The 25,910-nt window shown below is 45.5% G+C and overlaps 1 protein-coding gene across 2 annotated transcripts in view; it reads left to right on the top strand.

Moving 5' to 3' along the window:
• The window catches only part of CCNY (cyclin Y), a 228,249-nt gene extending 203,521 nt beyond the window's left edge, over nucleotides 1-24,728 (top strand). For both annotated transcript variants that reach the window (XM_058297671.2, XM_004476104.5), the window contains 3 exons: nucleotides 8,582-8,748; nucleotides 18,627-18,789; nucleotides 21,932-24,728. In XM_058297671.2, the coding sequence (XP_058153654.1) occupies nucleotides 8,582-8,748; nucleotides 18,627-18,789; nucleotides 21,932-22,048 (447 nt within the window). In that variant the 3' untranslated portion in view covers nucleotides 22,049-24,728. The remainder of the gene's footprint in view (nucleotides 1-8,581; nucleotides 8,749-18,626; nucleotides 18,790-21,931) is intronic.
• The last annotated feature ends 1,182 nt before the right edge of the window (nucleotides 24,729-25,910 follow it).

Raw genomic sequence — 25,910 nt, 5'->3', positions numbered from 1 at the left:
TAGAGCTTGCGCCTACGATATGGGGGGACCTGGGTTCAAGAAGAGAAAGGGTGCCCGCACAGCAAGCCAGTGCCTGCACGAGTGCCTGTGTGGTGAGCCAGTGCCCTGCACAAGTGAGTCACACAGAAAGATGATGATGCATCAAAAGAGAGACAAGGGGAGAGTCAAGGTGAAGCACAGCAGAAACCAGGAACAGAAGTGGCACAATTGACAGGGATCCTCTCTTCCCATCAGAGGTCTCTAGGATTGAATCCTGCAGAATCCTGGGCGTGAGAAAATGAGAAGACAACACAGACAGCAAAAACAGTAGGGTAGGAGACAGGGAAGGGGGGGAAATAAATAAATAGATAAATAGATAAATAAATCATTACAGTTTCATTTCTCATGGATCTGTGCCTAAGGAGAGCAACTGCTATGTCATATGGTAACCTTATGGTTAACATTTTGAGGAAATGTTTTCCAAACTGACTGACCCATTTTACATTCGAATTAATGATGGTACACTGTTCCAATTTCTCCACATCCTTGTGACACTTGTTACTGTCTGTCTTTTTGATTTAGCCATCATAGTGGGTATAAAGTGGTATCTCATTGTACTTTGGATTTGTGTTTTCCTGGTGACTAATGATGTTGAGTGTCTTTTCATGTGTTTATTGCCATTTGTTTGTCTTTGGGGAAATGTCCATTCAAATCCTTTTTCCATTTTTCTTTTTTTGATTTTTTTAACAAATCAGTTTTATTGATACGTATCAATAAAGCGTACAATTCATCCAAAATGTACAATCAGTGATATTTGCTATAATCACATAGTTGTATGTTAATCACTTCAGTCATTATTAGAGAGCATTTTCTTTATTTCAATAATAATAATAATAATAAATGGACAAACAAAATTCCTCACCTCTCAATCTCACTGTGCTTCTCCCAATGTACATAATGCTGTTTCTGGCTATCCCTTCCAAAGTATATAATCAATGGCTTTTAGTATAGTCACAATGTTGTACATTTATCATCTCAATTTTAGAACAATTTTATTACTCCAAAAAGAAAGACTCCCCTTAGCATTCCTTCCTCATACCTACATAAGCCCTAATGTCCTTTCATCTTTATAAGTTAATTTATATTTGCATTTTCTATATAAGTGGAATCATACAATATGTAGTACTCTGTGTCTGGTCTCCTTCACTTTGTATAATATTTTTGTTTTTGAATTTTTTTTGTCTGATATTAAAATTTTGTGCTATTAATTTACATTTGTTCAGCTTCAAAGAAAAACAGTCTTATATATATATGCAGTTCTAGCCATACTCATATTTCACATAATATATTTAGTTCTTAATAGGACAGTCATATAGTATTCGTCCTTTTGTGGCTGGCTTGCTGCTTCATTCAACGTAATGTCCTCCAGGTTCATCCATGCTTTCATATGGTTCATGAGTTTATTTCTTTTTTACCACTGAGTAATATTTCTATCATGTAGATACCCTATTTATCTAGCACCTTTTGTTCAAAAGACTGATCTTTCCCCCCTTAAATGATCTTGCTGTCCTTACCAAAAATCAATTGATAATGACTGTGAGGGTTTATTTCTGGACTCTCGATTTTATTCCATTGATCTATATGTCTATTCTTATGTCATTATCACACTGTCTTGATTATTATAGCTTTGTCAGGAATTATGAGTTCTTCAACTTTGTTCTTTTTCAACATTGTTTTGGCTATTCTGTGGGCCTTGCATTTCCATATAAATTTTAGTATCAGCTTGTCAATTTCTGCAAAAAAAAAAACCACAAACCCTCAGCTGACATTTTGATAGGGATTACATTAAATCCGTATATCAATTTGGGGAATAGTGACATCATTACAATCCATGAATATAGGATGTCTTTCCATTTATTTGGATATTCTTCAATTTCTTTTGTTTTGTAGTTTTCATTGTACAGGACTTGCACTTGTACAATTAATTTTTATTAAAATTTTTTATGACTTCTAAATGTTTTAATTTCATTATTGGATTGTTCATTGCTAGTGTAAATACAATTGATTTTTATACATTGATCATGTACCCTGTAACCTTGCAGAACTCATTTATTAATTCTAATGATTTTTAGTGGATTCCTTAGGATTTAATAGAAGTATGATCATGCCATCTGAAAATAGTTTTTTCTTTTCCTATCTTGATGACTTTTATTTCTCTTTACCACCTAATTTCCCTGGCTAGAACCTCCTGTACAATGTCTAATAGAAGTGGCAAGAGTGCCTATCCTTGTCTTGTTCCTATCTTGGGGGAAAACATTCAGTCCTTTCCTATTAAGTATGATGGGTTTTTCACAGATGCCCTTTTTCAGCTTGAGGAAGTCCCGTGCTATTTTTAGCTTGTGGAGTGATTTTATCATTAAAGCATGTTGGATTCTATCAAATGCTTTTTCTGCATCAATTGAGATGATTGTTTGGCCTTTGTTCTTTATTCGTGTGGTGTATTATATTAACTGATTTTCAGATGTTAAATCAACCTTCCATTCCTGGGATTAATCCAACTCTGTCATGGTATATAAACCTTTTTATATATTGCTGAATTTGGTTTGCTGGCATTTGGCTGAGGATTATTGTAACTTTATTTAGGGATATTGGTCTGTAGTTTACTTTTCATCTGAAGTTTTTGACATTGGCATCAGGGTCATACTGACCTTGTAGAATAAGTTGGGACATGTTTCCTTGGCTTCTCTTTTTGGAAGAGTTTGTGAAGAATTGGTATTTGTTTTCTTATTTATTTGATAGAACTCCCCACTGAATCATCTGGGCCTGGAAGTTTATCACTAATTCAATTTCTTTGTTTGTTATAGTTCTGTCAGATAGCTGTTTCTTCTTGAGTCAGTTTGCGTCATTTGTGTCTAGGAATTTGCTCATGTCATCCAAGTTATTCAGTTTGTTGGCATACAGTTTTTCATAGTATTGTCATATAATCCTTGTTATTTCTGTATAGTTGTTAGATGCCCTCTCTTGTATTTCTGATTTTAGTAATTTTAGTCTTTTTTTTGTTTATTTTCCTAGGTAAGCTTTGTCATTTTTTGTTGATCTTTTCAAAGAGCCAGTTTTTGCTTATATTAATTTTCTTGTTTTTATATTCTCTATTTCCACACTAATCTTTCTTATTTCCTTCCTTTTGCTTGGTTTGGGATTAGTTTGCCTCTTCTTTTTCTAGTGTGTTAAGGTGGAAAGTTAGGTTATTGATTTGAGATCTTCTTTTTTAATGTAGGCATTTTTATAGTTATAAGTTTCCCTCTCAGCACTGTTTTAACTGTTTTCCATAAGTTTTAGAATGTTGTGTTTTTATTTTCATACTTGTATTACTTTTTAAAAATAATCTTTTTACTTTAGATCAGTTTTGGATTTACAGAAAAGTTCCCATATGCCCCACACCTGGTTTCCCCTATTATTAACATCTGCATTAGTATGGTCTTCTGTTACAAGTAATAAACCAATATTGATATACTAGTATCAATTTTGTAGTAACTCTGTCCTTGGTCCATATCCTTAGTTTTTACCTAAAGTCCTTTTTCTGTTCCGGAAGCCCCTCCAGGAAACCACATTGCACATAGTCATTACGTCTCCTTAGGCGCCTTTGGCTGTGAGAGTTTTGATGACTTCGACAGTTTTGAGGAATACTGGTCAGGTATTTTGTAGAATGTCCCTCAGTTGGGATTTGTCTGATGTTTTTCTCATAATTGGAGATTATGTGTTTCTCTGGGAGAAGATGACAGAATTAAAATTCCATTGTAATCACATATCAGAGGTACGTATCAGCATGACTTGTCACTATTGGTAGCCTTGACCATGTGGCTGGGCTAGAGTTTGCCAGGCTTCTCCACTCTGTTTCTTCTTTCCCGTGTGGTACTCGTTTGACGGAGGTCATTGTGCTCAGCCCTTGAGTGACATGTTACTTTGAACTAAACAGCATACCTGTTCCATCGGGAACGCCAGTTACATGGCTGAGTTGGGTTCCAGCTTGGGGCAGCCTTGGCAAGGTCTGGCTGATGCTGCACAGCCATTGGCACCTGCCATTCAGTCCCAAATGTGTCCTGGAGACTGACTTTCCGATGTGGAATGTACCAACACCAACCCCAAAGACTCCCCTTTTGGGTATTTTTAGTAGTTTTGAAGGAAGTAAGAAGCTGTTAATCAAATAGGATCTATTCTGTGACTGCTTTATGAACAGCAACTATACAGAAATTGGAATGATACAGAGATTGGCCTGGCCCTGTGCCACAAATTCATGAAGCATTCCATATTTTTATGTTACTAGAATGAAACTTTAAAATAAAAATAACCATAGGATTGTACAACACAAAGTGAACCCTAGGGTAAACCATGGCCTATATTGTACAGTTATAAAAATGTTCATCATCAGTTGTCACATGTCTTCCGCCCTAATGCAAGGTGTTAGTCACAGAGTGGTATGTGGGAACTCAGTATTTTATGCATGCTTTTTCCCTAAGAAAAAACAAAACAAAACTGGTATCTGTTTGGTCCAAAGTATCTCATTCAACTGGGCCTCCAGTTGCCTGCCAACAGGAAGCAGGTGGTGAAGTCACCAATGGGCTGCGTGCTGGGGAGTCTAAGACGAGCTGCGCACATGGAAACCCAATCAAGGTAAAAGCAGGCAATACATTTTAGCACGTTTATCAACTCAAAAGATAACTTGTTATCTCATGTCTTAATTGCACACACAAACCAAGTCTTCATGAAATAACACATAAGCTTACTAGATCTGAGGCTTTTTTCTCTTTTCTATTTCATTTTTCTAATGCTGCTCATAGCCCTGTGTGTTTGTCTAAGAACACCGTAATGTGCTCTGTCAGCTAAACCAAACACCTAAGGCAACAGGATTATAATCCAGAAGGAAAGTGTACCTTATATGGATTCAAACAAACTTGATTGACCTAGCACTAATCTTTAAAATTGAATTAGAATAATTTCAGTAACATCTGGATTTTGTTTACATTTATCCTTGATTCCATGAGTTTGTATTTGATTTTATCCTCCATGTCTTTTAACAGTTTTATGTGCAATCAACTGAATATTTTTTCCAACCTTGTAATTGCTCACTAATCCGTATTTTCTAGAGACTCCTTAGGATAGTTTTCTTCTCATGAATTTAAATCTGTAAGTTTAATTGAGCAAGAGCATCCTCAAAATCAGCAGTGGTCTAGGGATATTCTTTAGATGAAACAATTGTATGTTATTTCACTTTACAGAGAATTAAAACTACCCAAGTGGGAGTTTACTAAAGAAATTGCAACTGACCCGTGATGATATAGCTTTGCTGGCAAGTTCTGCTAAATTACATGCTATTAAACAGAGCTTATTATGAATGCCTTATATTCCAACATAACTACTGCCTAACCTGGTAATGGGTTGTATAATGATGTCTGATTTGGCCCTAGTGGAATAACCAGATGTAGTAGATGGCCTGTTGCTCTTTATTTCATACATTGAATTTTATCTTAAATATCTTCTAGTGCATTAATATCTGTCAACTAAGGTATTTTAAGTAAGTCAGAAGAAAATCGAGTAGTTACCTTTTCACACTGAGCCAGCGAGAATCGATTTCAGTGGGGTGCTTGGAGAGTCTTCCATAGGTCATACATACAAAGGAGCGGAAACTTAAGGATGGTGGGTGATGGCTTTAAAAATCTGGAGGCTTAAATCCAGTTTAAGTTTTCTCCTCTTCTTACAATTTTATTGCACATAATGTAACTTTCTCCTCCATGGACCAATGGGATGAGCTCACTGTCTCTCTCTCTGTAAAATACACTGCAGTGTCCAGCGGAAATTCCCCTTGGTCTTGTTGGATCTTCCCTTGAAGAGTGAAGATTTTCATACCACTCAAAATCAGGATCTAAAACAGTAGCTATTTTTCAAATTTAATATCATAAATGCCATTAAAAACTAAAATCTCCAAAAATTGAACAGTGTATCGATATCTGTTCAGTGATGCTTGTTTGGTGACCTGGTCTTCTTCGGCAGGAGTCATCACAGCCAGATGCCAACACTGTTAAGTGAAAGGATTTAGAACCCCCCCAGAGGTCCTTAGGGTGCCCTGGGACACGGCTTCATGGCCTCCAGGTGCTTGCTTGAAGGCCTTTCTGACTTTCTGTGCTTGGCACAGGAGAAGAGTGGGTTATCTTTTTCTGCTAGAACCTCGTCTCCTGACCGTCAGCTCCCCACTGCACCTGCCTCACAGGCAGTGCTGTTTCACCTTTTAATCCACACTCCCTTTGTGAATGTACTTCCTCTCCTTCCCGAGTGCCCCTGTTGTGGACATTTTACTGTCCTGATCCCTACAGTAGGCCTGGAGGAACGTCCCTTGCACTGGAATCCCCTTCTTGCAGCTACAGTCCACGCTGCTCGCGGGATCTCTGTGGATGGCCTCCTTCCTTGGTCGCTGCCGGGTCATGTGTCCATCAAACAAGCACTGGGGTGGGCCTGCTCTGTCCCGGCACTGTGCCAGATGGTGGGCACACAGTGGGACCAGACAAGGTCCTTGTCCTCGGGGCACTTATGGCTTACTAGGGAGGGGCACAGGTAAGAAGGCAGGCTATCGTGAGAGAGACGCGCTGATGGGGCATATTGGATGCCATGGGACCAAGGGGGACAGTCACCCAAACTAATCCTGGGGGAAAGTCAAAGTTGCCTTTCCTGCTAGGATTATCCGCTTCCTAGCTTTTCAGAAAATGTAGGGCCCCTAATCGAGGTTTGTTAGCTCTTTTGTCTCTAGGATTTGAAACACATTAGTAATTTCTTCTCATTTGTCCTTTATCTTGAGTGCAGCTCAGTCACCCTGATTTGTTCTGGGGAGCACCTGACATCTGAGACTTGCCATAAAACACTTGGTTTTCTTTCTTTTCTCACTCGTTCAAGTGCTCCCTGCAGTGGGACCCCTGCCAGGGCTTTATTCTGTTTGGATGCTGCAGACTCTTACTGCTCCTTCTCAGTGCCAGGAACTTTGAGCTCCAACTGCCTGGCACGTCTCAGGCATACCGTGTTCCAAACCCATAGTTCTCTTCCCCTGCCTCTCCCTCCCTGGTGTTGCCTGCCCCAGGGGTCCTCCTCCACTGGGCTCACACGCCTGCAGCCCAGGAGTCTTCCACCGCTGACCCATCTGCGGTGGTTGTTGCTGCCCCCTGCTGAGAATCCCTGGCTGTGCCCACCTGTCTCCACCACCGTGTCCCTAGCTCAGACTCTGTCCTGTCAGGTGCTGCTTCACTCATCCCGCCACTGGTGTCTTCCAGTTTATTCTTTACTCTGCAGCTGCAGAGACGGGTGCCCTGCCTGGGCTTACTGCCTCCAGCAGTCCTCCAGTGTACCGAACCTGAGAACCCCATTCTGGAGCACAGCCTGCTCTCAGGTTGGAGCCTCAATTTTGGCTTTGCTGTTTACTAGTCACCTCCTTGGGCGAGTTGCGGAACCTCTGTGACCTAGTTCTCACCTCTGCAAAATGGGAATCTCGAGACTGTTCACTCGCCATAGGTTCTTTGCGAGGATTATGTGGGTTCCTAAAGGCCATGTGCTTTGAAAGCCATCTGGGCATGGGAAAGGGCAAGCGTTGCCTGTAGCAGCTGCCAGCACAGATACACATCGTCTAACCACCCCTCCCAATCAATGTTAATGTTAATTACTCTCTTTCTTGAGAGCTGCCTAAGATGCAGCCTCCTCCCCAAAACCTCTCCTGGTAAAGAACCTTCTTGTTCCATTTATGGACATAGGTATTATTTACCTGAATAGAATCAGTGCTTTATTTGTGTATTTTGTAACATTTAAGACTGGATCCATTAAGTCTATTTAATTTCCCTTGTTTCTTGCTCATGCAGTAATTTCACTTTATATTTGAGAAAACAATTCACAATAACAATTTCATGGTTCAGGGATGGATAAAAAAATACTAAGAAACAGGTTTTCATGAAGAAAATCTTTAGAAGGCCTTCTTACCTTGTGACCCAGCTTAAGCAGTGGGCTTTGCTATTTCAAGATATTTGTCTTCAAACTATGCTATGCCAATTTAAAAACGCTGTACTGTTTTGTTTCATTTTCCAACTTTGGCTGAAATTATTTCAGTTTAACTATTTAAAAATAGGTTTATCAAGAATTTTATGTATGTCTACAATTATCTCAAAAGAAAAAGAAAAAATAAAAACATGTAGCGACACAAAAAAATTAGTTTTTCCCCTTCCTGTTTTTTGTTCTCGCTTTGGACCTTTTGCTGCTTGTTGCATGTGTGTTGCTAGGTCATCAGTGATAGAGTGAGAAAATAACCCGTGGTTCTTAGAGTTTGCTCGTGGCCACAGAGTCTTTTCAGAGCAGGCTACATCCCCACTGTCAGGGCACTGGGTCTCCCCTTTAACTTTGGATCAGACTTGATGAGCCTTTCGGCTTTTTAAAAATAAATATGGTGAGTAAATACATCCTTGTTGAAAGGCTGGTGAACTGGACTTAGGCAATGTTAGAACGTCTTTATGTCTGCTGGTTTGTAAGAAAGAACAACTCAAGTAATTAGGCTGGCATTTATTTTCCCATCTTGCAGGTATACCTTGAAAGGCTCTTAACGTACGCAGAAATAGATATTTGTCCGGCCAACTGGAAGCGAATTGTCCTCGGGGCGATCCTGCTGGCCTCCAAGGTGTGGGACGACCAGGCAGTCTGGAATGTGGATTACTGCCAAATCCTGAAAGATATCACGGTTGAAGACATGTAAGTGGAGACAGATTGCTTAAGGTCTCTGTGAGAACGAGTAGGGGAAGTCACGTCCCTTTTTGAACGGTCTGCATTGTAGGGAACGAATAAATCGCATGTGCTGTTGATAGGGAGCTGGCAGGACTGGGACGCGTTTGTGCAATGCTATGTGCCCCATCTCCTTTTCTTTCTCTTCACTGAGGACCGTGACCAGGTGCTGGTACTTTATGGATTTGTGAAAGGGGCTTACTGAAGACGCTCAGCCCTCTCCCCTTCTTAGGAAGTATAGGCCAGTGCTGCCCAAAGGAGCTGCTTCAGCCACTTTCACCCACCAAGGGGTCACCCCAGTGCTGCCCAAAGGAGCTGCTTCAGCCACTGTCACCCACTAAGGGGTCACCGGCCTCCTTATCTCTCTGTGCCCCATAGCACAGAGTCAGGAGACCTCCCAGCAACAAGCCTCCCCCAGTGCAGAAGAGCTAAAATGAGACTGGCTCTGTTTAGTTTCATAGAGAGACTTTTCACGGCTTTGTCACGTTTTGCCGGGTCAGTTGCTTACAGCCGGCCTTTTGTCCCTGGGTGGTTCTCTGGTGGTGTAGCTTTCAGTAGCTGCCCCATCCGTCTCCGGGCTGGGTGCAGCGCCGCACCCTGGCTCTGTGCCTGGCCTGCCTACCCCCACAGCTGGCAGGGTGGTGCTGGGTGGGATTCCTCGACGAGGATTGCTAGTAGGATTGGCCAACCAGGGGGGGCAGCCCCGGAGAACCCCTTCTGGATCTAGGGTCTGGGGTCACAGCAAGTGGGGTCAGAACCACCTGGGAAGAAGGAGTTGTTTTAGAAAAACACTCATTCAGGAAACTGTCCGGGCTTCTAGACACTTGTGACACTATTTGTTATAACTTTTCTTATTCTTTTCGTGTGGCTCGGTTCTGGAATGAACCTTGAGGAAGCTTTGGGCTTAGCCCATTCCCTTCATGTCCCGTCCCAGATCCTGGTGCCGTAGGGAATTGGCAGCACCCGTGACTCCTGCTGTGGGGTCCCTGGGCCGCAGGCTCAGGGCACGTTGATTCTGGATTCTCCACTAGCCTTGGGCCCTCGTGCATCTGCTTACTGATTCACTGGGCTCCAGACTTTTATGGTACCCCTTGAAGCACCCTTTTGTACTCTTAGGTCTTTTGTTGCACAGCTTATTCCTGCTACATAGGGAAGACCAATAAACCTCTTTTCTTTGTAATTCTTTACTATGATGTAAGAAAAGTATGAAGAAGTCTTTGGACTACTGTCCATGTGCTGCAGCAGTTCGACAGAACGTATTTGCCAGGTGCAGTGGGTGTGCCACGATGATGGAAGAGGTTGTTGATGGGGGAGGGGTGGCAAGGGTGGGTGGGGCGTATATGGGGACCTCGTATTTTTTTAATGTAACATTTAAAAGAAAATTTTAAAAAAACTATACAGTAAGAAAAATAAAATTCTTAATCATATTTTAAAGTGAAAACAGCTACTAAAGTCATCATTCAGACTGTAAAAGAAATGGAGATATGGGTGTAAGGTCTTAAGAAATGCTGACTTGTTTTCTTCATTAGGGGTTATTCTTTCTTTGGCTCCTTTCTGTCATTGATGCTGGAATTATCTGCCGTGGGAATTTACGTCATGATGGCCCCTTTTCATTTGTGTCGTGGTGGGTACATCATACCCTACTGGTGACCGGCAGTGGGTGGTGGTGCTCTCATCCACGAGAACTTACCTGAGTGATTGTATCCATTAAAGTCAAAAGAAGAAAATACTTGCTAGAGTCAGACATAGGTTCTCAAATCTTTTTATCATTTATATCCCGACTATTTCCAAAAGGAAGTGAAATACAAATGCAAAGTATAGATGCCATAAGAGCGTTAAAATGAGAGAAAAGAGGAAAATGAAGTCTGAAGTGTATTAGGGGTAAGAAGGAGATTAATCTGCAAGGTTTAATTCACCAATGCCGGGAAAATTGGATATTCTGGCAAAACCGAATTTTCATGTAAACCTAGGCTCAACCAGAAGATCCTCTTAGTATACTTAAAACCTTGGAGAAGTGTTTATAAAATAGTCACCCATTGTGCATTTCAGGCATGTGTCCTTTTAGTCTCTGAACATCCCTGCACGCCTGTGCTTTCTACTTGTTACGCTTTCCAGGCCTGGAGGCTGTGAGTAAGGCCCCGACCAGCAAGTGGGGAAGCATGTCCCAGCCGGTTAAGGAGGGTCCCCTTTCTTGCAGCACTGACACTGTCCTGGAGGGCAGAGGAGAAAACCGTGTATGTGTGTGTGTGCTGTGCACAGGCTCTCCAGCAAGAGGCTGTACCTGAATGCCTGAGATGGGCCTTCATTTGTTATTCTCTCCCTAATGAAAGGGGCTTTGGAGTCCTGGGTGCTGGGTTTTCTTTACTGAAGGTTTAAATGATCAAGTTTTAGGAAAAAAACAGAAGTCACCAGGAATATGATAATAACAATACTAATGCCGTAATGGCAGCTATCATTCGTTAAGCATTTTCTGTATGTTACGCCCAAGAGGCATGTTTTGTGTGTGTACTAAGTCACTGAATGCTTGTAGCTGATCCTGAGGCAGTTTGGTTACCATTCCCACTTTACAGATGCCCAGGCCGCTTGGCTAGTAAGTAACAACGCCAGAAGTTTTGTTTCTCTTCTTCTAAGTAATCAAAGATAAAATTGTTCCATGTATCTAATGTTTAAAACAAGAAAATCTTTTTGTTGTTGTTGAAAGGCAAGTCTTTTTCCACTCAAAGGAGGTAGAAAATTTGGCCAAAGTCCATTCAGCTGAAACTATGCTTAAGATTCAGAATTGCCTTGATAATGATATTTTAAATATTTTTTTCAGCAGGCAGTCTATACCTTGAGCAGTTACAGCTAAACCCCTTGTAATGCAGTTACAGATCTTATTTTCAAGTGCAATGTACATATTGAATGAGGCTGCTTTGCTCATTAATATTTTGAAAGAGCCAGCAATATGGAGAGTATAATTGTAGTCAGTGTGTATGCAAAAGTTCTAGTCCATGTTTTGTCCAAAGAAAAACATGATAAATTGTATTAGCCTGGTGTTTGTGCCTTTCTTGGACACCATCGAGACCTGCCTGCCCCATCGGTGGTGTGAGCCACTGGCCCCGCCCTGGGAATCCATGTGGCTTAGGACGGACGGATGCCTCCAGGTGCCTGGGCAGAGGATGAGCTTATTATGGGAAAATTTTTTTCTTGAAAGGTCAGATTATAAACTCAGGAGAGTGGAATTTCCTGGTGGTTTTACTGAAGAAACTCTGGAGTCATGCCCTAGTTCCTTGCTAGCTGCTGGGCTTGGTCCAGCTGAAGAACAGGTCGGCTTGGTAAAGAAGCACGTTGGTGGGGACGCGTTGCAGCGACTTACTTCACTTTCTCCTTGTCTCCTTTCCAAGCCCTCGAGAGTGAAGGCCCTGCCTCAGGCCAAGTAGGAACCCTGCCAGCCTGAGTGCTGCGTGTTCAAAGAAATAAAGGCACCGATGGCTTTGAGAATTGCTGTACTCTTTATAATGCGGTGTTTTTCTATTAATAGGTATTAAAATCCTATAAAACACTGTACTTTCTCCTAAGAAAAAATTGATTAAACAATTACATATATGCAAATTTGAGGAGGAAATGTATAAAACTTTACCCTGCCAGAGGAAAGAAGGAAGCAGAAGGTTCTTCTTAGTACCAGATGTTAGCCAGAGAGGATGTCTTTGCACCATATGCTTAAAATTCCTGGTTGTGCAAGGGATTCAGGTCAGACGCATCTCCTCACCTGTGGAGAGGTAGAAGCCAGGTAGCCACGGGCAGCAGAGGTCGTGACAGACGTTAGCTTGCCCGCTCCTAGAAGAATTTTGGAAAATTTTGCATCCCCACCACACTTTCAAAATGACACATAAACAATTTTCATCATAAGTTTAAAGTTTCAGCAGTTTCAAAGAATGTCCTTTGCAGTGTATTTTAAATTGCAGTATTTTAAAAATGAAAAACCTCACTGGAGTTGGACAACACTGAGGAATGAGCTGCTGTTGGAGCACTTCGCTTTCTGAGCACGTGCTCTTGCCTCCATCCCTGGGTTTAGCCCCCCGGGGTCTTCCCACTCTGGGCAGTGAGCCCGAGGCTGCTCTGGGGCTTCCCTTCCTGGCTGGAGCCGGAGAAGGGACCTGGGAAGGGAGATGCCCGAAGGAGAGCCTGCAGGTGCAGCACATGCTTGGCCGCTGGTTTAGGAGGGAAACGAGCAGGTCGGAATCTAAAGTCCATTCCCCCAGCGCTGTGTGCCTGGCCCTCGGGGTCCATGTGTCTGCAGGGGGTGCATCTCCTGCCCAGGAGGCCAGAGCCCCAAGGCCCAGAACAGAAACGGGGTACAGTTCACAGAGAAGGACTGAACTCCAGCCATGGCGGTTTGCGGAGCTGGAGGTGGCCAGAGGCTCTGAGGATGGTGCAGCATCAGCACAGTCGTGGGCTGGCTGCTGGAGTGTTGAGGACACGTCTGCGGTCGTGTCTTTTCCGGGGAAACCCTGAGAGCCCCCAGAAGAATCTTCAGTGTACATCTTCGGTCCAGTGTGAGTGCGCAGCATGCGGCTGGATGGCCGAGGAAAGGAAGAGTGCACCCACAGAACGCCTTTATGGGGAGAGGGGCAGCGTGAGCGTCGTCGGAAGCTAGGAGCTCCAGGTGGAGACAGATGCACCACGGGCAGTGGAGTGCAAGTTTCCCCACAGAGCTTAAAAATTGACCTGGGCCAGCACGCCTGCTTTGCAGCATCCTAATTGGAAGCACCTGAGGGGACCCTTCCACCCCGGATGGCACAGATGTGTCCACACTGCAGGCTTGAGCAGGTCCCCTGCGGCTGGGCACCTGCACGGCCAGACATACCTGTTGAGGCTGGCCTGAGAGAGGAGGGGGCGGGATGTCTGGACCGCTGCTTCCCCGTACAGGTATTAAATGAGCAACTGGGTCCACCCACGGCCTGCCATGGCCTGCCCCAGAAGGGGGCAGCTGCATGCCACTCTGTATCATTCTTGGCATGCTGGAAGCCCCCAGCGTCTTAGAATCCCCCCTGCCCTGCCTCCTAAATGTACACAGAGCCAGCGGCTTGGGACCAAGGGTGGGCTCCCAGGCCTGTGGGAAGGACAGGTGTCCTGACTGCTGAGAATCGCTCAGCCCTGCTGAGGGCTGCTCTGTTGAATGTCTGCACCATCAGGTCGGGCAGTGAGTGGCTGTACTTGTCAATCAACTTTTTTTTTTTTTTTACTACAAAAAGAAAACTTATTCACTATGGAAAAGCTGTCAAAAAACAGAGGAGGAGGTAAAAATTACCCAGAGAGAATAATTGCTAACATTTTGATATAACTTCCCAGTGTTTACATAATATTTTACTTGTGCAAAATTAGGCCCACATTGTACATGCTTTTTATAAACTTGGTTTTGTCATTTAGCAGTGCACGTTAACTCATGCCATTAAGTATTCTTCATTTTCTGCCAGAAGCAACAACCTGCCCTCTCCCTTCGAGCTGCGTGGGAGGGAGAGGACTGATAAATTTCAGAATGGAAGAGAGTTCTAAATTTTGGTTTTGGTGCCCTTTGAGATGTGCACTTCTTTCTCTGGCCTTCCTGCGCTGGCATCTCGACACAACCTTCCTAATAATTCTGACCCCAGGTTATTCTCCAGCTCAGAAGTCATTCAGCAATCCCAGGGACTTGCCGTGGAGTTTCCGCAGTGTGCCTTTGAACCCCCTGGGATTCTAGGATGGGAGGCAGCAGATCCTGTGGGCATGCAGCCTGTAGAAGCAGCTCGAAGAATGCTCTTTAGGAAACGTGTCCTTGGGCACCCTTAAGCTAGAAAAGTCCCGACAGCGGGCTGGGCCAGCAATGTTCACCGAGGCTGATCAGCCTTGACATTGGGGCTGAGCTAGGCGTGGGAAAGCATTTTCCCCATCAGGGAGACGCAAGCCTCGCAGGCCGGAGCACCAGGGCAGTTGCTGTCGACCGGAAAGGGGGCGATGGGATGTGGTGGTTGCTTTTATCAACAAACGTGGAGTGAAAAATTTACACTTTGGGATTTGTTATTTTTGTTTTGTGTTCATTCTGTAAGGCAAGTGGGTGTTAGCCTTTTTCATAGGTAGACTGAGGAATTAGGAGAAGGAGGTGACAGGGAAACCTCGCCCATCCATTTGTGGTCTAGTGCCGCTGGGGAAACAGATGCCGGGGACCTGGGTTTTGGAGTGAACTCCGTTTTCTGGAAAAGCAAACAGGATATTAGATGATGAAAGCACCTCTTTTCTCCACTTTGTAGTTCAGTTTGCAAGTTTCTAGGTTGTACCAGTTTGGTTGGGGTTCTTTATCACGTTAATCTGATGTAACAGGTACTTCAGAAATATATTTTTTGTTTGCTAATTGAATATATTTCTTAAAAGGTCTTGCACTAAAATTATTTCATTTTCTTTTCTCATCATTATACAAATGAGGGCAGTAAATTTATCTCTGAATCAGTGTTAGCTTTCTAATGACACCTCCACCCCTGACACATCAAACTGTTACATGTGCCTTTTGTAAAGAATTTTTATTTTCTAAATCCTGTGAAAGCACAGCAGCTCTTAAATCCATCTTTTTCCTGAATCTTAAACAGAAACATTAAAGAAACCCAAGCCTATTGCTGAGGGCTTCTGGATGCACTAGGAAAAAAGCTATTATTTTTCCCAAGGAACCCTGAGAAAATGCCACTATTTTTTTCAAAAAACGGCATCATCTTGATTTTGTTTCTAGTGTATACCTTCAACAGGGGTCATTTGTGACTATATACCATTTGGGGCCATGTTAGCAGACCAGGTCCCTCCCTCCCCTCCCCAGGTTGCTCCCTCATCTGTCTGCTCACTGTGTCTGCTCGTGGTCTTTAGGAGGCACAGTGATAGTCTTAATTCTCTTACAACATTTGAAAAGCAAGCTTTTCCTCTTGACATTGGGAGAATAAAGCATTGCGGTGACAGTCTTTGGCCACTAGGTGGCGATCCGCGCATAGGCAGCTCTCATTCCCACCTGGGAGAGCTCGTCACCCATTTGGTACATGTGGGTTTAGCCATATTTTTTATACTTTCTAGTTTTATTAAAATCTTATCTGAGTTCCAGCATTTCACAGAATGATCTCTATTAAACCTCATTTTAATGGGGCATAAATAAGTCAAAGTAAAAGTCATCCCAAATTAAGCAATTGAAATTCCTTGAAAATACCAAATTTTGCACAAGACATGCATTTGGAGCCTGTTTACTCCTTTCATTAGATTCTTTGGAAACATCAGCAAACAAGTTGTGCTCTTTGTACTCAGTGCCCAGCTCAAGACCACATTAAACGTTTTAGTCTGAATATGACCTAATATTCATACAAACACTGACCATGACTCGGTGTTGGCAGCGAAGCCCTGGGCCGCCGAGAGGCATGCTCCTCTGCGCGGGAGGGTCTCGGCGCTCGTGTCCCCCAGCGCCTGCCTCTCACACCCCAGCCTTCCTGCCCGCCTCCACTTTGCTCTGCCCCGTTGTCCCTGCAGTCACTGGTCTCTGCAGTTCAGGGAGGCAGGTCACCGGGACGGGCGTGCAGGATGACCCCACCTATGTTGGGGACCCGGAAAGCCCAGGGTGAGCGCAGATGCCGCGAGTAGTTGCAGGGGCGCAGTGGAGTCTGTCTGCTTGGAATCCACAGGCTGGTATCGGCATCAGGAGTGGGGGCGCAGCCATGGGGGCCCCACCGCCCTTGTGACAGGGCTTGTTAGCACTCGCCCTCCACGTGGACGTGGTAGCCAGCGTGTCCTGCCCCCTGCTGTGGAGCTAGGGGTGTTTTGACATGGTCACTGTGCCAGAAATGCCCCCACCTGCCCCGCGCCTCCCACCAGCTCAGCCCTCTCCTCTGTGGGAAGCCCCCTAGGACCCCCTCCCAGCCCGAGTGCGCTCCTCCGCTCGGTGAGAGGGACAGTTGAGCGTCAGCTATGGGTCAGGCAGGTGTGGGGCTGGGCAGGTCAAGTCAGGTAAGCCACGGTTCCTGGCACCAAGACAGGAGTAGGGGACGCTGCCTGACTCAGCAGCGGCAGGATGGCCTGATAGAAAGCCTGGGAAATCGAAGATTGGGTGCTGTGCTGTGGGAAGGGTGTTGCAGAAGGCTTCCGGGGAGGCCCACCCCGAGGGAGGAGGCCTGGATAACTGGGACGATCACCGGGAAGCGCTTGGGGTGACTCAGCTGTCGCGCACACACACGCACATGCCTTCGCTGCACAGCTCCCCACCAGAGTCGGCCTCGATAGCCGTGCGCGGGGGAGCACGTGAAGCCGTCAGAGCTGTCCAGTGGGTGCCACCCACAGATCCTGTCACCCAAGCCTCCCCCCTCTCCCCCCGCTTTCTAGAGCTAGGAACTATCGAGAAACCAATTAAAAATAAGAATAACCAACATGGGGAAGTCTTAAAGTAGAAATTGCCAGCTGCTGCATTCTGGCGACCCATGGCTAGGTTTTTTTGTTGTTCTTAAATCTTTTTTCTTAATTTTTAAAGGTGCTTTAGATCACATAAATGTTACATCGAAAATACGAGGGACTCTACCCCCACCCACCCCCCAACAACGTCTTTCTCAAGTGTGATGCATTCGTTACAACTGAGGAGCACACACTGAAGCGCGGCTGCTGAGCGTGGTCCACGGTTTACATTACGCTTGACCCTTAGTTCGCACATTTGGATAGGTTTTAACAAGCTGCACGGTGGCCTCTGTCATGGCAATACGTGGCTGGTCTTGACACTTGTAAGTGGCTGGCCAGGGGGTCGACACCCTGCTGCTGGCTCCCCTAAGGGGGCCTGGGGGCCAGCAGGGCCACCTGGCACCGTGGTGGAAGCACATCCTGGGGTCCCACCCCAGCTCCCTTCTCCCATGAAGAGGTGATTCTGCTGCTTTTATTCTTCAGAGGCGGGAGCACGCCCCCCCCCCCCCCTTCCTCACGCTGCTCCTCTTCTCTTCCCGGGAGGTGTAGAAGGGCCACCAAGGAGGCCGCAGCAGTAGAGGCTGTGCCTCTGGGCCCCGGTAGAATCCTCTTGACAGCCCTTGACGGCTTCATCAGCCGCAGCAGGCGGCAGGGCGTCCTGCCTGTGTGAGGCTGAGTGCCCGAAGCACTTCCTGGCCAGCGTCCCAATTAACAGGCCTCAGCCTTCAGGCACTGGGCAGCCACTCTGTTCTTTTTTTTTTTAATTATCTTTTTTTTTTTTTAAAGATACATAGATCATCCAAAATGTTACACTAAAAAGTTTAAGAGGTTCCCATATGCCTCACTCCCCACACGCCCCACTTCTCCCACATCAACAGTGTTTTTCCTTAGTCTAGTACATTCATTGCATTTGATGAATACATTTTGGAGCACTGTTACACAGCATGGATTATAGCTTACATTATAGATTTTTACTCTCTCCCATTATTCACTATTGCCAAAAGTTGGAATCAACCCAAATGCCCATCAACAGATGAATGGATAAACAAAATGTGGTATATACTTAAAATGGAATATTACTCAGCTGTAAGAAGGAATGCAGTACTACCACAGGATAACACGGGTGAATCTTGAGGACCTTATGTTGAGAGAAACAAACCAGGCATTGAAGGACATGGCCTCTGTGATATGAGTTAAGCAAATCAAGCTGTCTCAGAGAGTTAGAGACCGGAACATAGGCAGCTGTTTTCATAACACTTTGGTGGTTAGACTGAAACTCTGGTGTCCAACGAGGCAATTAACTCGATCGCTCTCCTCCCGGGTGGAGGCAGTTTTCTGGAGCCTGGGCCCCGGCAGCCTGCCTTGGTGGGCATGCAGCCTTGGCCGGGCGCTAAGTGTGTGCTATTTTTGTCCTTGCTTTGCAGGAATGAGCTGGAGCGACAGTTCCTTGAATTGCTCCAGTTCAACATCAATGTTCCTTCCAGTGTTTATGCCAAGTATTATTTTGATCTTCGTTCTCTGGCAGAAGCAAACAACCTGAGCTTTCCCTTGGAGCCCCTTAGCAGGGAGAGAGCTCACAAGCTTGAGGTAAGATGCTTTTAAAAATGTGTTTTTTTTAAAATGTCTAACATTGCAGATGCATCTTCTGGGTACCATGAAAGTACTTAATGACAAAGATAATTTCTCCCACTAGATGTTGTTACCGACGAGTTGCTCTAGATTTATAATTGGTCATTTAATTTAGTTGGTTATGATTTGTGCAACTTCATAGTTTTAATTGTCTTAATATCACTTTGTACTTCATATGATTCCTTAATCCTGTATTTCCTTATAGATAGGTTTTTTAAAAAAAATCTTAAACCTGCCTAAGTCAAATTTTCCAACATGCATTTTTATAGGATGGAGGTGCCAGATGACCTTAATGATTGGGAATTCACTGAGGTTTGATTCTTCTTTCATTTTTTTTTCCCAAAATATTGTTTCCAGTGCCCAGTCATTGTTGGGTTGGTCTGGGTTTAGAGCTGGTTTGGGGTTAAGCTGTGTGACTTTGGCCTCATCACAGCATGTTCTTTGGTAGCTCAGCTTCATATCTTCACCTGGCTTTGCTCCGAATTCGTCTCTCTTGGATGATTGAAGTAGTTCCTGACTGGTGCTCTTGCTCTTGTCTCTCCCCTCCAGTCCATCGTCCACGCTGCCCCTGGAATTGCTTTTCTAAAGCGCAGTTCTGAATTTTCGAACGTTTGCCCTTACCGGATGTTAGCTGTTGCTCTTGCCTGGAGGGTGACTGACGCCTGAGCCGGCCAGCTCAGTGTGGGGGCCTCTCAGCTCACCCCCAGCCGCCCTCCTCTTGCTGTTCCTCGCTGCCTCCTGGGTCCTTCCTCCAAGCCCTGAGCTCCCACACTCCGACCAGGGGCCAGGGCTCCTCCTCTTTGCCTAGGAGGCCCCATCCCGCCCAGCAATTCCCTGCCCCTCCTTCAAGCAGCACCCTCCAAGCTGGGTTCTGAAGCCCTTGCCCCTCAGGAGGATCCCCTCCACGGCCCCAAAACAGCGTCAGCGGCCCAGCCCTGTGTTTAACATGCTGTTCTGTCTGTACCTCTAAGACGTACCCGTCTCGGCAGGGACTTGCTGTGTCTGTTCAACATGTTTACTCTGGGCACCGTCTCGGGCACAACAGAGATCCCTGCCCTTTTGGAGTTGATGTGCTGATGGGAGGAGACAGACAATAAGCCTAATAAATTGGCTCCTGTGTCGTAAGGTGAGGGGAGAAGAAGAATCAGTAGAGCAGGTGTCTTGGTTTGCTGGTGCAGCAGTGACCAGGGCGACATGGGGGGTGGCTTAAACAACATGAATTTGTCGTCTCTCGGTTTTGGAAGCTGGAAGTCCAACATCGGGGTCTGGGCAGGGCTGGCGTCCTCCCGAGGCTGTAGTGCTCCAGGAGTCCCTTGTCACCTGGCCACCTCTCTCCTTGTGTCCGTTCCTCTGATTTCCACTGACTTCTGGCTTCTACTTCCATGTCCAGTTTCCTTTGCTTATCAGAACTCCAGCCACGTTGGAGTCAATTTGGCTTCATCTCAATGGGCTCTTCGAAGCTTCTGTGCACCACTGAGTCCCCACCTGAACCAAGGTCCTCTTTACAGGCGGAGCCCACCCACAGTGCCTGGGCTCAGGGCGCGGGCATCCTTTGTGGGGGGCGTGGTTCATCCCCGGCAGCAGGGTAAGGGGGTGCTGCATTAGGTACCCCCATTGGGTAGCTGGTACTTGGCACGGTTGGCAGAAGCTCACCATGCAGATGTCGAGGGCGCGCAGTCCTGGCTGAGGGAAGAGCGGGTTTGACCTGGCGGGAGCTGCAGGGGCCAGCGTGGCTGGAGCCAGGGGGAGGAGAGGAGTTCCGGGGTGAATGGGGTGGGGGAGTCGTGTGGGCTTGGAAAGGCACTGGGTTTTAGGAGCCCATTGCCGGGCCCTGTGCAGGGAGTGACGAGATGGCACGTGTTTAAAGCATCACTCTGGCTCTGGGGAGCAGAGGGAAAGCAGCTGCAAGAAGGATTATTTCCCCAGTCCTGGTGGGTGGCAGCGTGATCTGGCCAGGGAGGCCACGGTGCAGGCTTGAGACGCGGGCATCTCTCAGCCGGCTTGGTCAGAGGGGTGTGCCGAGTCTGTTTCCCTGGCCCCTGGCGCACCCCCAGCTCCCTCTTGGCTTCTTGGTCATCCACCCCCACGCCAGGGTACTTGACTAGGACCACCCGTCTGGTGTGAGTGGGCTCTTCCACCCTCACCGCAGATGAGAGCCCCAAGAGCTCCTGCTTTGGGCACTCGTCCAGCGCTGAGCGCACAGCCTGTGAGCTTGGCCAGGGCCCGCCTGGGTTCCCATTGGCCTTGTCAGTTGCTGACGGCTCCTTCCTTGTCTCTGTGACTCCCCCTGCCCCTTCTCACCCTCCCTCCTTCCCATCCTTTTCGGCTCCACGTCCTGCTCTTGCTAAGTGCCACCATGTGGCGGCAGCTGCCCCTGGCTGCCACGTCCCGCGCCTGCCCTCCCAGCCAGGCGCAGCACTGGGCTCCTCCAAGCTTGCTGCCATCCTGCGAGGAGACGGCGCCTTTACGGCCCCACTCACAGATGACTTGCAGGTCTTCAGGACGCACACCCCCCAGGGGTTGGCTTACAACACAGAATGTGTTGTCACACATTTCTGGGGCTGGAATCTGAAGTCCAGGTGCCAGCAGGGCCACGTCGCCTCCGCCGTCCACAGGTTCTGGCGTGGCTGGCCATCCCTGAGGTTCCCTGGCTATGGCACAGCTCAGGCTCTGCCTCCGTCACACGCCTTCTCCTCTGTCTGGCTCACTCTGTCCACGATCCCCTCCCATGAGGACACTGGCCGTGTTGGAGTGGCCCACCCCCTTGACTGTTAGCATCTTCAGAGAGGCTGCTTCCTAGTGGGCCACCCTCCAGGACCAGGGCTTGGGCTGAGCTTTTCTCCTGGGGGGACACAGCTCAGCGCCAGCACCAGGCCCCACTGTCTTATAATCGCCTCCCGCCTCAAGGCTCTTTGCTCAATCAGATCATAAGCCCTTTAGAAACAAGGACTGTGTCTGTCCTTCCTTCTGTGTTCATGAAGTCTCCTCAGTGCCCAAAACCGCCCTGGCCCGTGGGGAGGTCAGTGTCCCCCTGATGAGCGGGTGCCTAGGAAGTGGCCACGGCCCGCCCTGACCTGATCTGTCTCTCTCGTGCCCTCAGGCCATCTCCCGCCTTTGCGAGGACAAGTACAAGGACTTGAGAAGATCCACCAGGAAGCGGTCGGCGAGCGCGGACAACCTGACTCTGGCCAGGTGGTCTCCAGCCATCATCTCCTAACGCCGGGCGTCCTCGCGAAGGGCCGTCTCCATCCCTCCCGCCCGTCCTTCAGCTTGAGCACAGACAAGACTTGGGGTGGGCTTTGTTTTTGTTTCTTCCTTTCCTTTTTTTAATCCATTGCTCCATCAGGCCGCTCGACAACTGCCTCCACGCAGCCAGGTTTGGAGGGACGCAAGATCAATATTCTGGAAATCCGTTCCAGGCTCTCCCCATCGTAACTTACGGCCTTTCCTTTGTGGAGGAAACACTGACGCTCCTCCTGAAGGAGGAAGTAATGGGAAAGAAGAGTAGTGTAGAGGCAGGGAGGAAGGTTTCCGTGGCTGTGCCATTTAAGTCCACCGCCTCGACAGTGAGCAAGTGCCCCGTAGGTGAACCACATTGGACGAGTGTTCCAGACACCGAGCAGCCGTGTTTTACCCCAGCCGATTTGGATCAGCGAGACCGACGTTGTGTCAGACTTCCTGCGTTCCTTCTGGCCGCTCCTTTGGGGCTTGGGGGTTCTTGGTTTGTTTTCATTCTGTTTTGGTTTGGGTCCCACAGAGCAGAGAATGAATCGTTTGTACCCACCACGGCACAGACATCCAAATAAATAGTACTGGTTGTTTCTCTCCGCACTCTTCCCGCGAGCGTCTGCTGAGCTTTCTTCCTCGACAAGTAGGATGCACTTGCTGTGTTTCTGTACACCTTTATTTTATACCTTTTCTCCCCCTTCAACAATGGCAAAAATAACTTGACTGTAGTGCTGAACCAAAAGTATCCCTTTCCCTCCTCCTTCACCCCAAGAAAATTCTAGAACACACGGGTGCTTGTGCCTTCCTGTTACCTTGCCGCTTTTTTGTTTTTCCTAACCTGAAGTTGTAGCTAAAAAATGAGTCAGACCTTGAGGACTGAAGGGAACAGCGCGCAGCAGAGGGTGTCACCTGGTTGAGACCTTTTTTCCAGATGTGCCAGAATGATTGCGTAGGGAGCCGTTTTTTGTACACGCAGCCCAGTTCATTTATTCCACTTTCATGTCCATTGTTGCAAGCAATATCCTTCTCAATTTTTATATGTTTACTTTAAATCAAAGTTAGTCTATTTGTATAAAAATTTTTTAAGAATTTAAAATGAAAAAAAAAAAAGGGTGGGTGGGCGCTCCAGTGGGAAGATCATTGGACAGCAAAATGTTAATATTTACTGAGGTATTTTTCACAGAATGATTGAATAAAAAAAACCACTCGACTTGCATTTTTCATTGTGGGTGCTTAGAGAAGTTATACAAAGTAAAAACTGTGAAGGTTTCTGCTTCATTAATTATTACTGTACCTTTTCATTTTCTGACTCTCCCTGATTTCCTTATGGGCTCGATAAGAATTTTTATATCAAGTAATATAAAAGGATTAATGATATAATATCAAAGAGTAAATTTGATATTGTCTAAGAATCTGAGTCATCAAAGCATATAATACTTTCATTTCTTTGCATACTAGCTTAGGTCACAGTAACAGAGGTTTCTGGGTTTTTCCCTTTTTCCACTATCTCTGAGACAATTGGCACCAGATGGCCTGTGTTTCACCTTATCCATATTTGAGCTTGGAAAACTTTGGGATCTCCTATTAATAAGTCTCGAGGACCCTAAAATCATATGTCTGATCTCCAAAACATGCCTTCCTGGAAATGGAAGGGACTCAAAAAGTTGAAATACCATTAATACAAAAACCACAATTTCAGGTCAGTTGTAAATGGAATTTGTAGCCTTGTAAACATAACTGTTTGGGCCAGAAATAGCATTAAGTTGAGTCTGGCCTAAAATTTCAAAAGTGGACAAGCAAAATATAAAGTTAATTATCTTCCCATTGTAATTGTGCTGATAGCCTCTGTGTGAGTACCAAAATCAGTTTCTCTCTTCAAGTAAGAGTTGGGTTTAGAACTTTAAATAGAGCTCTAAAAATGTAGAAACTATCATTTTATATTCCCTGATCTATGTAGCTTACAAAGGGACATATTTTCTTAGCAGAATATGAATACCTCTCGAGCATAAATTAGTTCCTCTTATTATATAAAGTCTCTTATTTTACTGACCCGTTTCAGGAAAGAGGTTCTGCTGCCTTTATAGCAGAAGTCTTATTTTTATCCCTTTTATTTGAAATGAGAGATTTGAAATTTGAATTATGTAAATATTTCAATGCATCTGCTATTATTTTGTGGAGTTTATTAAACTACCTAAAAAAATTGTATAGTCTATTTATTGTATGTATGTACATACAGTCTGATACTTAAAATTTCAAGTGGATTCCGTCAAACCTGGCTCAGTCTTGTTTAGACTATTGAATATCGTTTTAGCCTTGTGCACTGGGCTCTACCTCTGTATAGGAAAATTTTCCATATTAATTAGCATTGATTCTGTATTAACTTGGTTATGTTTCTTGCACTAAGGATTTTTAAAACTCTGCTGTAAGTGTAGATTTTAATTTTACTTTTGCAGTATGAATCACTTAAACACACAGATAGATGCTCTAGGTTTGTTTTCTTTTCTTTTTTTCTACATGATGATGAAGACTTAAATTTTGTTCTCTGGTCTGTTCTAAGTTTGCCAAAACAAACAAAAAAGTACAGTACCTATTGATAAATTGTAGTGACTGTAATTTGTTTCCAAGGTGATTCAATACCCTACAATTAAAGCTGGACTGCTATTTAGGAACACATTGTCTTAGTGTAGTTTTTGAATGGAGAGTTTTTGTCATGAATGATGAAGACAACCATGCAATTTGTTGACGTTAATCTAATGACAAAGTCATTGGGAGAATAAATATGTATCCCAATGGGTTTTTGTTTGTTTTACTTTTTAACTGGGGTTTAACACCAACTTGGAGGGCAAGGTGGGCGATCCTGCCAGAATCACGTAGGTCTTCCCATGCTTTGAGGCATTAAGGAAGACCTTGAGGCCTCTGTCTTCCAGACGGGGCTGGCTCTTGCAAGCTCCTTCTCTTCTTCTTTGGCAGGTGCATCTCCATCTTGGGTTTCCCTTGTTCTGGAGCTATTTCATTCTCAGCTGAGCCACAAAGAGCACAATTTGAGAAGTGAATGATTTCAACCTTTCCCATTGCTTTTGGTAATCTCTCATCTGGTACCATATTCTACAGCTTTGAATTTTAAAATATGTATAGAGACATACACATAAGCATACATGCAGAACAAGTAACACCTGCCTTCCTGTTACATTTTTTGAATGTTATAAATTGAGAAAAAAATCAAATGGTTTTATAGATGCTGAGTAAACCAGTTCTTCACAAGAGCAGTAATAGGAAGTGACATTAGTCCTGTAGATCTTAAGCGGTGCACCCAAGTGCGACAACTACTAGAAACCTCCTGCACCAGAGAGGGAGCCGTGACAGACGCCTACTAGAGCACAGTGTGTGGACACCCTGCTTCAGTCTCGGTTCACTTTTCCTCCCATGCCTTCGTCCGAGTCAGCATCTCCAGACTTGGGTTGGGAGGATCTTCTAGACATGGATCATCTTCTGGAAAGCTATCGACAGAAAGCTGAGATTTAGAGAAAAAACACTAGGAAACACGGCCTTGACCTGAGACGGGAAAGAGTACTTCAGAGCTAACCTGGCTTTCGTACCTTAAACTTTATGGGCTGCCCTTACAGCTGCCTTCAGATCATGGCTTGCCATTACAGGATGCACAGCCTTACCGGGGTGATGGCACCAGAAAACAAATGAGCCCCCCACAAGTGCCAAACAGGCCACAAAGGAGGTTGGGGAGATGTGCCGATGTTCTCACGGTCACGAAATTGGCCGTGAGGTTTGGACCAGACCCGTTGGCTCCCTTCCCAGTTTTTCCTGTTAGATTTTCCTACTGAACTTGTGTATGTGAA

The sequence above is a fragment of the Dasypus novemcinctus genome, chromosome 5 (assembly GCF_030445035.2).
Source record: "Dasypus novemcinctus isolate mDasNov1 chromosome 5, mDasNov1.1.hap2, whole genome shotgun sequence".
In the NCBI taxonomy this organism is placed as follows: Eukaryota; Metazoa; Chordata; class Mammalia; order Cingulata; family Dasypodidae; genus Dasypus; species Dasypus novemcinctus.
Note: the sequence above shows the minus strand (reverse complement) of the source record. Positions and strands in the feature narration are given on the sequence as shown.